Source organism: Archocentrus centrarchus, chromosome 19, assembly GCF_007364275.1.
Source record: "Archocentrus centrarchus isolate MPI-CPG fArcCen1 chromosome 19, fArcCen1, whole genome shotgun sequence".
Classification (NCBI taxonomy): domain Eukaryota; kingdom Metazoa; phylum Chordata; class Actinopteri; order Cichliformes; family Cichlidae; genus Archocentrus; species Archocentrus centrarchus.
This window is the reverse complement of record NC_044364.1, coordinates 28,922,880-28,938,018: the sequence shown is the minus strand read 5'-3', so window position 1 is coordinate 28,938,018 and position 15,139 is coordinate 28,922,880. Positions and strand designations below refer to the sequence as shown.

The 15,139-nt window shown below is 39.4% G+C and overlaps 2 protein-coding genes across 2 annotated transcripts; one reads left to right on the top strand and one right to left on the bottom strand.

Moving 5' to 3' along the window:
- The first annotated feature begins 319 nt into the window (after window positions 1–319).
- Window positions 320–14,511, top strand: LOC115798165 (interferon a3-like). Its single transcript, XM_030754910.1, has 5 exons — window positions 320–451; window positions 558–641; window positions 726–875; window positions 14,234–14,311; window positions 14,413–14,511. Exons 1-5 carry the CDS (start codon window positions 320–322, stop codon window positions 14,509–14,511), a joined length of 543 nt encoding a protein of 180 aa, XP_030610770.1.
- LOC115798164 (interferon a3-like) lies at window positions 4,108–5,195 on the bottom strand. Its single transcript, XM_030754909.1, has 5 exons — window positions 5,064–5,195; window positions 4,779–4,862; window positions 4,509–4,658; window positions 4,323–4,400; window positions 4,108–4,221 (listed from the first exon to the last, which is right to left on the bottom strand). The coding sequence occupies exons 1-5, from the start codon at window positions 5,193–5,195 to the stop codon at window positions 4,123–4,125; spliced, it is 543 nt and encodes a 180-aa protein (XP_030610769.1). The 3' UTR covers window positions 4,108–4,122.
- Window positions 14,512–15,139: the final 628 nt, after the last annotated feature.

The window sequence follows — 15,139 nt, the reverse complement described above, 5'->3', positions numbered from 1 at the left end:
AATCTTAAATGTGGATGATTTTGTTTAATTTAGAGACTAAATCCGAAATGTGTGGACACAGGCTCTTAGGAGGCTCATTCTATAATGCACTTGGAGGATAACAGAGCTTTTCGGTGTCCGATAAGATTTCTTTACAGCTGACGTCCATCTGAAATGTCTCATTATGCCCGCATGCTGCGGTGAAAGCCGCAGGTGTTTTCCACAGGTAGAAGATGAAAGGTGCGCTGTGCTATAAATGCGGAGCTGCAGGTCTGCTCCTTCAGAACACCAGGAGAGCTCCGAGTTTGCTCCATCAGAGGCCGTTTACAGCTTTTAAAGGATGATGTACAGGATTGTGGCTGCTTGCCTGTTCCTCGGTCTGTTCTCTGCAGGCTCCTCGCTGAGCTGCAGATGGATGGATCATAAATTCAAACAGCACAACGAAGAAACTTTGAATCTACTCGATGCCATGGTGAGTGCGCTCCTGTTACTCTTTTAATGTCTAAATTGTATTGATGTCAGTCAGTGGTTTAAACGTCGTTACTGAAACACTCGGTGTGTTTGTGTGTGTGATGCAGGCTAATAACTCCACGAACAGCACCGAGCTGGAGGACACGGTGGTCTTCCCTAATCATCTGTACCGCCAGGCGTCCAAAGCATCCGTAAGCCAAGCTCAGCTTTTACTAACACTAACTCCATTTTCTTTTGTGGGAGAGACTCATCTGAGACTGTTGTTGTTCTTCCAGGCTGAGGAGAAACTGGCTTTCACAGCTCAGATTCTGGAGGAGGTGGCTGCCCTGTTTGAGGAGGATCACAGCTCTGCATCATGGGAGGAGAGCACAGTGAGGAACCTTCTCAATATTGTGAACAAACAGGCTGAAGAGCTTCGCTCCTGTGTGAGTTCACTTTCACTGACAGCTCTCCTCACATAACTGAGAGAAATTCCCGGTAAAAATAGCTGAGGCATATCAATCTTTTTCTTCATTTAGATCGGGAGCCGCGGTCACAAGAAGAAGAACAGACAGTATTTAAAGAGGCTCTCAGATGATGTCCTAAAGAAAAAGGTAAGTTTACATCATTCTTGGTGTTTCTTACTATTTAAAGAGCTCTGCTATGTTTTAATAATGATGATATTGTGGTGTCTGCAGGGTCACAGTGCTGAAGCCTGGGAGCTGATCAGGAAGGAAACCAAAGCCCATCTAATGAGAGCGGAACAGCTGACGTCATCTCTGCGCCCCGCCCGCTAAAACCTGTCTGTCACGTGAAGGATGTGTTCATGTATTTATTTTTAATCTATTTATGTCCTCGTTTTTATGACCTGCTCAGATCAGTGATTATTTCTCAGTGTTGATCAACAAATATATTTTTATTACTTATAAAGTTGTATTAAACTATACTGAACATATTATTTTTATTTTAAATGTTGAAGTCAATAATTAATTTACAACAAGAATGTCTTTGTTTATTTGCTTGTTTGTTTTTTTCGTTCTTTATTTAATAGAGTATTTATTGATCAGCTGGATCACTCTTTATTTTCAGTGTTGACCAACATGTTTAGGTTTAGGTTATTAATTTTGCTTTAAGTAAATTATATATTTTTCAATATTTATACTTTTTTAAATACTGTGATTCTTACTTTGACATTTCTTTGATGCTTCAATAAAAACAGAATATTTATTCTTGCAAATTGAAATGTTTATTGTTTTGCTTCCTTTTCCATCAAGCACATTTGCACAGGTGCAGCATGTTTGGCTCTGATTGGTAGCTCACAGTCCCTCCTGCTCTGAAAACGCAGACAGCAGAAAGGAGCCGAGTCTGTTTATTCTCTTAATGATCAAAGTTTCTCCTGTGCAGCATTTAGCCAGGACCTGCTTTTACCTTCAGATCTGACTTCAGATTTTGTGGCATCGATTCAACAAGGTGCTGGAAACATTACTCAGACTTTTTGTCCATTTTTACAAAATAGCATCAAACGTGTCGGCTGCACATCCACGATGGCACCAACAACCATGTCAGGCTCAGAGGCACTAAAATCACCACAAAGCTGCACATGTGTTTTGAAATCAATGTTAAGTCTACATTAATCTGTGGCCTAGATAATCCACGAGACAAATACATCTACATGCAATACATACTTTACTAAATACTGTGCTTATTACTGATTATTACTTATAATATTGTTCTTCAGGCTGACGAGCTTCACTCCTGTGTAAGTTAACTGTACTTAACACTTTGGTCCTGAGTCGTTGGTAATGTGAATACATTACAGCTGAAATATGTCAAGTATATTTTTCAATTCCTGTTTCTTTTGTTATGAATTCAGATTATGAACCACACACAGAGAGCAGCTAATGAGAGCAGAACACCTGGCTTCATCTCTGCGCCCCGCCCACTAAAACCCGTCTGTCACATGACGGATGCATTCATTTATTAGCATTTTGATTTATTTCATTGTACTTGGTTACATTTATTTATTGATTTGTGAATATTTTTTGTTATTTTTTATGTTAAAGTCAACAAAGTTTTTCTTATTGACAAAGTGAAATAGGTCGACAATGTTTTTGTTTTTATTTTTACTGAGTAAAATCAAACATCAGAAACATGTTAATATTTCTGCTCAGATTTATAAAGAAATACCTGTTTGTATCTTTGGACACTTTGTTACAAGCAGGCTGTCACAACACACACACACACACACACACACACACCCATACAACACACACACATACACACACACAACACACACACACACATGCACACACACACATACACACACACACACACACACACACACACACACACAACACGCGCACACACACAACACGCGCACACACACACACACACACACACACACACACACACACATACACACACACACATGCACACACACACACACACACACACACACACAGTGTTGCCAGCAGAACAAAGGGCCCATTTTAAGTTGTACCTTTAGGCACTCTGCTACCAGTGACTCCGCCCCCTTCCTCACCTGATCTGAACCCTGTTGAGAACTCGTGGACCCTTAAACAGGACATTGATGGTGAAGGACAACAGCTCACCTCTGAACAGTGTCTGGGAGGCTGCGGTTGTTGCTGCGATTCAATCATCAGCTCATCCTTTTGTTCCCAGTAAAATATAGAGAAATGACTTGTATGTAGTTCTGTATCATTATATTTTCAGCAGTTCACTTTAGGTTTAATTATGATATTTTGGGACTTACTGATAAAACCTGAATGGAACAGTGCTGACCTGTTGCATCTTTATGCTGCAGCTCACCTGCTCAGATCACTTTGATTAGTTTAAAGATCCAAAGTGTTGCTCACAGATCTTCAAAACAGACATGATTCATTTAACATTAAACTTATTGATTTTAGACTTTAATATTTTGGCTGAATTTGTTTTAATTGCAGCACTTTGGTCATCATGTGCTTCCTGTAAACGTGCTTCACAATTAGACTAAAATTAAAATGGATGTAAAAAGGTTGAATTTCTTTTTGTGCTCAAATGAACTTTTGTAAGTTTGGAAGTTTGAAAATGTAAGACCATGTTGCACCTGAAGGTTGTGTGTTCAGACGCTGATGATGAGAAATTATTTTGAGAATAATTACAACAGAAATCTGATCAGAGGAACTTATAAGATCCTCTTCTTTAAAAGGAAATTCTTCGTCCCTCTGATTCATGAAAAAGTCCTAAAAACAAACATTTCTGGATTCAGGAAGAGTTTCTCCTTTAATTCTATAGCATGAAATACACAATATTCAATTTTGATCAGTGCAGTTTGAAAAATGTAGAAACATCTTCATTTACATTAAACAGTAAAAATAAACATCACTCAAACAATATTAAAGATACAAACAAGCAATAAACATATAAATAGTTGAATGAATAAATAAACAAAAGAATAAATGAACAATTCAAAGACTGACTGCAGACAATATGAAAGGAATCATTAAAATATTCACGAATAATTTTGACTTAAATAACTATGAAGATTAAAAAGATATAAAAATCTTTCTCAACAATAAAAACATAAATATTCTAATAAATAAACACATGATTTAATTTAAGCAGCTAAAACCTAAAATGAAATAAATAAAAATGCTAATAAATGAAAACATCCTTCACGTGACAGACAGGTTTTTAGTGGGCGGAGCACAGAGATGACGTCAGCTGTTCCGCTCTCATTAGATGGTCTTTGGTTTCCTTCCTGATCAGCTCCCAGGCTTCAGCACTGTGACCCTGCAGACACCACAATATGAACGTAATCAATATTTTAAAAAAATACACAAATAGTTATGACCCAAATAATTCAATCTAAACCTAGAAAAATGTGGACTTACCATTTGCTTTAGGACGTGATGTGAGAGCCTCTTAAAATACATGCGCAGCTTTGTGTTCTTCTTCTTGTGGCTCCCAATCTAAATTCAGTGCATGAAAAACAGCATTTTGAGCATGTGCCGTGTAAAATATGATATTTGAACATAACAGAAATCCTGAGTCCGAGCTGTCAGTCAAAGTGAACTCACACAGGAGCGAAGCTCTTCAGCCTGTTTGTTCACAATATTGAGAAGGTTCCTCACTGTGCTCTCCTCCCATGATGCAGAGCTGTGATCCTCCTCAAACAGGGCAGCCACCTCCTCCAGAATCTGAGCTGTGAAAGCCAGTTTCTCCTCAGCCTGGAAGAACAACAACAGTCTCAGATGGCTTCATGGACACTTTGCCACCACTGCTCCAATAAGAGCAGGTTTCTCTTTGAAAACATTGTTTTTAAGAAGTAAAAGTTGAGGTTGACTTACTGATGAGTTTGATGCCTGGTGGTACAGGTGATTAGGGAAGGCCACAGCGTCCTTCACTTCAGTGGTCTTAGTGGAGCTATCAGCCTGCATCACACACACACACACACACACACACACACACACACACACACACACACACACACACACACACACACACACACACACACACACACACAGAGTGTTTAACAAACAGCCCAAATTTAAATAAGTATTAAACCAAACAACTGTTTAAGTAATCAGACAATAAATGTTTAGACATTAGAGCAGTAACAGGAGCGCACTCACCATGGCATCAAGCAGATTCAAAGTTTCTTCGTTGTGCTGTTTGAATTTATGATCCATCCATCTGCAGCTCAGCGAGGAGCCTGCAGAGAACAGACCGAGGAACAGAGAGGCAAAGAAAATCTTGTTGATCATTTTTAAAAACGGCCTTTATGGAGCAAACTCGGAGCTCTCCTGGTGTTCTGATGGAGCAGACCTGCAGCTCCGCATTTATAGCACAGCGCACTTTTCATTTTCTAATACCTGGAAATCCCGCAGGCGAACAGCGGATTTCACCTCATCCTGCAGAGAGGCTGCAATATTGGACATTTCACATTTCCATTATGCATCTAAATGAAAGATTGTATCAAACATTTGATGACAGACGGTCTTTTTTTTAAGCCATCACCCTTGATAAAGATTTATTTGCATCATTAGAAGGACTCCTACAGAAACTATAATAAATATCTCAGACATAAATAAATAAAACATGACAACAAACACAAATCACGGCCGATCATTTATTTATAATAACAGCTTCTATTTAGATCACTGGAATAGTTTTCCTTTGATAGTAAACAATTAAGGATATTTTCGCTGCTTTGAGGAAAAGTCTAGAAAATTACAGCATTAAAATTAATTAATGGCGACTTTATTTAAATCTGTGTAACTCATAATGAATTAGAATATTCCGCTTTACATATGTACGAAATTCACTCCATTTGCCTTGATTTGTGTGTGTGTGTGTGTGTATGTGTGTGTGTGTGTGTGTGTGTGTGTGTGTGTGTGTGTGTGTGTGTGTGTGTGTATGTGTGTGTGTGTACGCTGAACAATGTGGTATGTTTTGTGTTGTTGGTGCTGCTTCTGTGTAAATAATAATCCGCCTTCAGTAATAGTCCAGGTCTAATTGCACAGTAGCCATATGCGCCATAAAAGGGAAGTTTTTATAACGAGAAAACAAAAGCGGCTTCGTGATTGCGCGGCTGCGCTGTCACTCTATTTCACAGGAACTGGTCGGTGATATTTCACCTGGTTTTATGGCGAACACGTGGAACATGTGGGAACATCGTAACCTTTACGGAAAGAGGGGTTCTCCTTGAGACCTTAATGGAAAGATTGACGTTGATGCTGCCCCTCTCTCTCTGCTGCGGTTTGAATCCTGCGCTGTCACAAAGTCACAGTTACAGATATATCTGACAGCTCAGGTGGAGGCAGGATTCATCCAGAGGAAAACTGCTCAGTGTGTGTTTGTTTTGTTGCATCAGCTGAACTGATACAGGAGCTTTTTGTGAAGTGTGGGGATGACCGTGTTTTGATTCAGAGCTGCAGTTTTGTTTATTTTGCTGGTTTCTGATTTTTAATAATCCAAGAAAACAAAATAAAAACATGTTGAAAAGAGCAACAAGCCTCACGGAGCCTTATGTCCATTACTTCGATTTTCAGTATTGAAAAAATGGGGAAAGAGATCATTTTTAACTTTGTTTAATGTGTGTTTATTTTCTCTCTCTCGCTCTTTTTTTTTAACTCAATATATGAGTGACGGGAGTCACCGTGTAACCATAAGAAGAGGACAGAAGGAAAACCGGTCTGCACTGTTATGTTATGTTATACCAGCTGGCTGCGTATCTCTACTTTCCTCTTATTATAAGTCAGCATCCAGAACACAGTCAGCTGTGGAAACTCGCCCTTTAAATCCCTCAGAGGGAGAGAGAGAGCGCTGTGCATTGCAGCGGAGACGTCACTTCCGTGAAGACAGAAGTAAAGCAAAACTATAATCATGCCAGAATGAATGAATGAACTTCCTGTCACCGTGTTCTTACTTATTTAAAGAGGTCACATATTTGATGATGCGCACAACAATGATACGTTACAAATACTGCGACTGCTGCTTTCAGTGTCCTTGAATGAGCCCGTTACAAATAATCACACCTGTGTTTACAAGTGCAGCAGAAGAGCGAGCTTTTTAATGACAGACAGTCTGATGTAGGCCATAAGAAATGATGCAACAAACTTACCTGCTCATTCATACCTGCGCTCTTTCGTCATCCTTCACTTTCACACTGCAGTGTAAACAGCAGAGTAAAGGTGCGTCAGTGACGTGGCGCTCACGCGCAGTCGCTTTCCTTTTCTTCTGTGGAGGCGGTCTGCAGACACAGCACTGATATGTTTGTGTATATTTTCTTATTGACAGACTCAAATATTTTTTATTCCTGCAGCATCAATAAAGATGCTGATGTTTTTATTTTTACTGTCAAAACTGAAGGAATTATGAAAACTGAAAAGTACTGTCAGATTTTGAAGCTCCGTGCAATAACAGCTGGAAAGCATCCGACTGTCATTTTTCAGCATGACAGTGATCCCAAACACGCTGCCAGTGCAGTAACAGCATACCTGGACAGAAGAACACACAGGTGAACACCATCACCTCATTTATTTATACTAGCAAACCCCGCGCCACACCGGAGACACGCGGAACATATAAGCATACAGAAGTACACACACTACGATCATTACAGTATGAGGCTATGATACATTATCTTGTGACATCATAATAATCTGACATTCTGTTCTGTACTATGACATTCCACTGTCTAAGTGTCAAATGTACAAGTACATACACGGCTGCGGGATTTGTATCAAATAGTTACATATGTCATATAGATGTTGGCACTCACAGCGCTCCAGGCAAAAACTCATCAAGATCGGTCCAGTCGTCTTGGAGGAAATGGGAACTCTACAAACATACAAACATATGCTGTGATCATTATGATTGGGCTGGAAGATGGCAAACAGGTTCAGTTATTTATTGAAACGTACAAACATGAATGGAAATATAAGACATATATAAGACAAAAACAAGAGTTTGCACACTTCCAACAAGCTTGAAAGTCAGAATTTAGTATGACAACATTTATTCCAGGGTGTGTCCTGCCTCTCTCTCTGTGACAGCTGGGATAGGCTGCAGATATACTTTATTGGGACATTCTTTAGACAATATATGGTAAAAAATGAAAGTTAAAAACCACAAACATACAACAGATAGTGTGAATAAGTAGATATCATAAGGCTGAAATATGTTTTGTGGAGTGATGTTTTGGGTCGAGAATTACTTTAAAATGTTTTTTTGTATTAAATTTGCCCACCCCCGATCTATATAAAGGTAGAGTGAACTGGTTTGCAGTGACTCTAATCAACCACTAGATGGAGACACACAAACTGAGGTATGACTGCTCACCTGTTCTACGAAAATAAATTTAATGTCCAAAGACACTAAAACTTGATTAAACTAGTGTCTGAATCACTTTAAAAGTTTGCTGTGAGCTTTGGAAACATGGAGACTGTTGTTGTTCTTCCAGACTGAGGAGAAACTGGCTTTCACAGCTCAGATTCTGGAGGAGGTGGCTGCCCTGTTTGAGGAGGATCACAGCTCTGCATCATGGGAGGAGAGCACAGTGAGGAACTTTCTCAATATTGTGAACAAACAGGCTGAAGAACTGTTTGTTATAACAAACAGTCACGATCATGATGATCTCCTAAAGAGGAGATCATCATGATTGACTCAGTGATTGCAAGCTGCCCAGGTCCTAAGGCTGCAAAACAAGCCCAAATCATCACCCCTACATCACTGAGTATGTTGAATTTATTTATTTTTTTCTTTTCTTTTGAACTGGAAGCGCAGGAAGCTGATGCTTTAATCTTAAAAAAATGATCAACCAGTCTTTATTAGTTAGCCTTCAAGGTGGCTGTAATTAAACCTCTACTTAAAAAGCCATCACTGACCCAGCTGTCTTAGCTAATTATAGGCCAATCTCCAACCTTCCTTTTCTCTCAAAGACACTTGAAAGAGTAGTTGTAAAACAGCTAACTGATCATCTGCAGAGGAACGGTTTATTTGAAGAGTTTCAGTCAGGTTTCAGAATTCATCACAGTACAGAAACAGCATTAGTGAAGGTTACAAATGATCTTCTTACAGCCTGTGACAGTGGACTCATCTCTGTGCTTGTCCTGTTGGACCTCAATGCAGCTTTGATACTGTTGACCATAACATTTTATTACAGAGATTAGAGCATACTATAGGTATTAAAGGTACTGCACTGCAGTGGTTTGAATCATATTTATCTCATAGACTCCAGTTTGTTCATGTAAATGGGGAGTCTTCTTCACACACTAAGGTTAATTATGGAGTTCCACAGGGTTCTGTGCTAGGACCAATTTTATTTACATTATACATGCTTCCCTTAGGCAGTATTATTAGAAAGCACTGCATCAATTTTCATTGTTATGCAGATGATACTCAGCTTTACCTATCAATGAAGCCAGATGACACACATCAATTAGTTAAACTGCAGGAATGTCTTAAAGACATTAAGGCCTGGATTCAATTCAATTCAATTCAATTTTATTTATATAGCGCCAAATCACAACAAACTGTCGCCTCAAGGCGCTTTGTATTGTGGGTAAAGACCCTACAATAATACAGAAAAAACCCAACAGTCAAAACGACCCCCTGTGAGCAAGCACTTGGCGACAGTGGAAAGGAAAAACTCCGTTTTAACAGGAAGAAACCTCCAGCAGAACCAGGCTCAGGGAGGGGCAGTCATCTGCCGCGACCGGTTGGGCTGAGGGGAGAGAAAGACATGCTGTGGAAGAGAGCCAGAGATTAATATCAATTAATGATTAAGTGCAGAGTGGAGTATAAACAAAGTAAATAAGGTGAATGAGAAACAGTGCATTATGTGAACCCCCCAGCAGACTAGGCCTATAGCAGCATAACTAAGGGATGGTTCAGGGTCACCTGATCCAGCCCTAACTATAAGCTTTATCATAAAGGAAAGTTTTAAGCCTAATCTTAAAAATAGAGAGGGTGTCTGTCTCCCGAATCCAAGCTGGAAGCTGGTTCCACAGAAGAGGCGCCTGAAAGCTGAAGGCTCTGCCTCCCATTCTACTCTTAAGTATCCTAGGAACCACAAGTAAGCCAGCAGTCTGAGAGCGAAGTGCTCTGTTGGGGTGATATGGTACTATGAGGTCTTTGAGATAAGATGGTGCCTGATTATTCAAGACCTTGTATGTGAGGAGAAGAATTTTAAATTCGATTCTAGATTTAACAGGGAGCCAATGAAGAGAAGCCAATATGGGAGAAATCTGCTCTCTCTTTCTAGTCCCTGTCAGTACTCTAGCTGCAGCATTTTGGATCAGCTGAAGGCTTTTCAGGGAGCTTTTAGGACAGCCTGATAATAATGAATTACAATAATCCAGCCTAGAAGAAATAAATGCATGAATGAGCTTTTCAGCATCACTCTGAGAACGGATGTTTCTAATTTTAGAAATATTGCGCAAATGCAAAAAAGCGGTCCTACATATTTGTTTAATATGTGCATTGAAGGGCATATCCTGGTCAAAAATGACTCCAAGATTTCTCACAGTGTTACTGGAGGCCAAAGTAATGCCATCCAGAGTAAGTATCTGGTTAGACACCATGTTTCTAAGATTTGTGGGGCCGAGAACAAGAATTTCAGTTTTATCTGAATTTAGAAGCAGGAAATTAGAGGTCATCCAGGCCTTAATGTCTTTAAGACATTCCTGCAGTTTAACTAATTGATGTGTGTCATCTGGCTTCATTGATAGGTAAAGCTGAGTATCATCTGCATAACAATGAAAATTGATGCAGTGCTTTCTAATAATACTGCCTAAGGGAAGCATGTATAATGTAAATAAAATTGGTCCTAGCACAGAACCCTGTGGAACTCCATAATTAACCTTAGTGTGTGAAGAAGACTCCCCATTTACATGAACAAATTGGAGTCTATGAGATAAATATGATTCAAACCACTGCAGTGCAGTACCTTTAATACCTATAGCAAGCTCTAATCTCTGTAATAGAATGTTATGGTCAACAGTATCAAAAGCTGCACTGAGGTCCAACAGGACAAGAACAGAGATGAGTCCACTGTCAGAGGCTCTAAGAAGATCATTTGTAACCTTCACTAATGCTGTTTCTGTACTGTGATGAATTCTGAAACCTGACTGAAACTCTTCAAATAAACCGTTCCTCTGCAGATGATCAGTTAGCTGTTTTACAACTACTCTTTCAAGAATCTTTGAGAGAAAAGGAAGGTTGGAGATTGGCCTATAATTAGCTAAGACAGCTGGGTCAAGTGATGGCTTTTTAAGTAGAGGTTTAATTACAGCCACCTTGAAGGTCTGTGGTACATAGCCAACTAATAAAGACTGATTGATCATTTTTAAGATTGAAGCATCAATAATTGGAAAGACTTCTTTGAACAGTCTAGTAGGAATGGGATCTAACAAACATGTTGCTGATTTGGAGGAAGTAACTATTGAAGTTAACTCTGAAAGATCAACTGGAGCAAAAGAGTCTAAACAAATACCAGCAGTGCTGAAAGCAGCCGAACATGAAGAATAATCTTTGAGATGGTTATGAATAATTTTTTCTCGAATGTCTAAAATTTTATTTGTAAAGAAATCCATGAAGTCACTACTAGTTAACGTGAAAGGAATACTCGGCTCTACAGAGCTCTGACTCTTTGTCAGCCTGGCTACAGTGCTGAAAAGAAACCTGGGGTTGTTCTTATTTTCTTCAATTAATGATGAATAGTAAGATGTCCTAGCTTTACGGAGGGCTTTTTTATAGAGCAACAAACTCTTTTTCCAGGCTAAATGAGCATCTTCTAATTTAGTGAGACGCCATTCCCTCTCCAGCTTTCGGGTTATCTGCTTTAGGCTGTGCGTTTGTGAATTATACCACGGAGTCAGGCACTTCTGATTTGAAGCTTTCCTTTTCAGAGGAGCCACAGTATCCAAAGTTATATGCAGTGAGGATGTAAAACTATTGACGAGATAATCAACCTCACTGGGAGCAGAGTTTAGGTAGCTGCTCTGCACTGTGTTGGCACATGGCACTGAAGAGCATAACAATGAAGGAATTAGATCCTTAAACTTAGTTACAGCACTTTCAGAAAGACTTCTACTGTAATAAAACTTATTCCCCGCTGCTGTGTAATCCATTAAAGTAAATGTAAATGTTACTAAGAAATGATCAGACAGGAGGGGGCTTTCAGGGAATACTGTTAAGTCTTCAGTTTCTATGCCATATGTTAGGACAAGATCCAGAGTATGATTAAAGTGGTGGGTGGGCTCCTTTACATTTTGAGAGAAGCCAATTGAATCTAACAATAGATTAAATGCAGTGTTGAGGCTGTCATTCTCAGCATCTACATGGATGTTAAAATCACCCACTATAATTATTTTATCTGAACTGAGCACTAAATCAGATAAAAAGTCTGAGAAATCAGACAGAAACTCTGAGTAGGGACCAGGTGGACGATAGATAATAACAAATAAAACAGGTTTTTGATTTTCCCAATTAGGATGGACAAGACTAAGAGTCAGGCTTTCAAAAGAATGAAAACTTTGTCTGGGTCTTTGATTAATTAATAAACTGGAATTGAAGATTGCAGCTACTCCTCCTCCTCGACCTGTGCTTCGAGCATTCTGACAGTTACTGTGACTCGGAGGTGTTGATTCATTTAAACTAACATATTCATCCTGCTGTAACCAGGTTTCTGTAAGGCAGAATAAATCAATACGTTGATCAATTATTAAATCATTTACTAATAGGGACTTGGAAGAGAGAGACCTAATGTTTAATAATCCACATTTAATTGTTTTATTCTTTGGTGCAGTTGATGAAGCTGTATTATTTATTGTTTTTGAATTTTTATGCTTAAATAGCTTTTTGCTGATTTTAGCTTTGGTTTTTGGTGGTCTGGGAGCAGGCACCGACTCTATGGGGATGGGGTTTTGGGGGGATGGCAGGAGGAGAGAAGCTGCAGAGAGGCGTGTAAGACTGCAACTCTGCTTCCTGGTCTCAACCCTGGGTAGTCAGTTTTTAGGAGGGTTAATAAATTTGGCCAGATTTCTAGAAATGAGAGCTGCTCCATCCAAAGTGGGATGGATGCCGTCTCTCCTAACAAGACCAGGTTTTCCCCAGAAACTTTGCCAATTATCTATGAAGCCCACGTCATTTTTTGGACACCACTCAGACAGCCAGCGATTCAAGGAGAACATGCGGCTAAACATGTCGCTCCTGGTCTGATTGGGGAGGGGCCCAGAGAAAACTACAGAGTCCGACATCGTTTTAGCAAAGTTACACACCGAGTCAATATTAATTTTAGTGACCTCCAATTGGCGTAACCGGGTGTCATTACTGCCGACGTGAATAACGATCTTACCAAATCTACGATTAGCCTTAGCCAGCAGTTTCAAATTTCCATGAATGTCGCCTGCTCTGGCCCCTGGAAGACATTTGACTATGGTCGCCGGTGTCTCTAGCTTCACGTTTCTCAAAACAGAGTCACCAATAACCTGATGACCTCTAATTTCCATCCATCCATCCATTCGCTTCAGCACATCCTGTTAAGGGTCGCGGGGGGGCTGGAGCCTATCCCAGCTGTCATAGGGCGAGAGGCAGGGTACACCCGGAACAGGTCGCCAGCCTGTTGCAGGGCCAACACGGAGTGACAAACAACCTTTCACACTCACATTCACGCACTCAGTCACACCTATGGGCAATTTAGATTAGCCAATTAACCTAACCCCAGTAAATGCATGTCTTTGGAATGTGGGAGGAAACCCACATTCCAATGTGGGCAGCACGGTGGTGCAGTGGTTAGCACTGCTGCCTCACAGTTAGAATAACATCTGGAAGGCCTGGGTTCGATTCCACCTTGGCCCATGCCTCTCCCTCTCTCTGTGTGGAGTTTGTATGTTCTCCCCATGCTTGCGTGGGTTTCCTCTGGGTACTCTGGTTTCCTCCCACATTCCAAAGACATGCACTTACTGGGGTTAGGTTAATTGGGACCTCTAATTTCCTGCTTCTAAATTCAGAACAAACTCAAGTTCTTCTTCTCTGCCCCACAAATCTTAGAAACTTGGTGTCTAACCAGATACTTACTCTGGATGGCATTACTTTGGCCTCCAGTAACACTGTGAGAAATCTTGGAGTCATTTTTGACCAGGATATGTCCTTCAATGCACATATTAAACAAATATGTAGGACCGCTTTTTTGCATTTGCGCAATATTTCTAAAATTAGAAACATCCTTTCTCAGAGTGATGCTGAAAAGCTAATTCATTCATAACTCAAAATGCTGTTTTTCATGCACTGAATTTAGATTGGGAGCCACAAGAAGAAGAACAAAAAGCTGCGCATGTATTTTAAGAGGCTCTCACATCACATCCTAAAGCAAATGGTAAGTCCACATTTTTCTAGGTTTAGATTGAATTATTTGGGTCATAACTATTTGCGTATTTTTTTAAAATATTGATTACGTTCATATTGTGGTGTCTGCAGGGTCACAGTGCTGAAGCCTGGGAGCTGATCAGGAAGGAAACCAAAGATCATCTAATGAGAGCGGAACAGCTGACGTCATCTCTGTGCTCCACCCACTAAAAACCTGTCTGTCACGTGAAGGATGTTTTCATTTATTAGCATTTTTATTTATTTCATTTTAGGTTTTAGCTGCTTAAATTAAATCATGTGTTTATTTATTAGAATATTTATGTTTTTATTGTTGAGAAAGATTTTTATATCTTTTTAATCTTCATAGTTATTTAAGTCAAAATTATTCGTGAATATTTTAATGATTCCTTTCATATTGTCTGCAGTCAGTCTTTGAATTGTTCATTTATTCTTTTGTTTATTTATTCATTCAACTATTTATATGTTTATTGCTTGTTTGTATCTTTAATATTGTTTGAGTGATGTTTATTTTTACTGTTTAATGTAAATGAAGATGTTTCTACATTTTTCAAACTGCACTGATCAAAATTGAATATTGTGTATTTCATGCTATAGAATTAAAGGAGAAACTCTTCCTGAATCCAGAAATGTTTGTTTTTAGGACTTTTTCATGAATCAGAGGGACGAAGAATTTCCTTTTAAAGAAGAGGAACTTATAAGTTCCTCTGATCAGATTTCTGTTGTAATTATTCTCAAAATAATTTCTCATCATCAGCATCTGAACACACAACCTTCAGGTGCAACATGGTCTAACATTTTCAAACTTCCAAACTTCCAA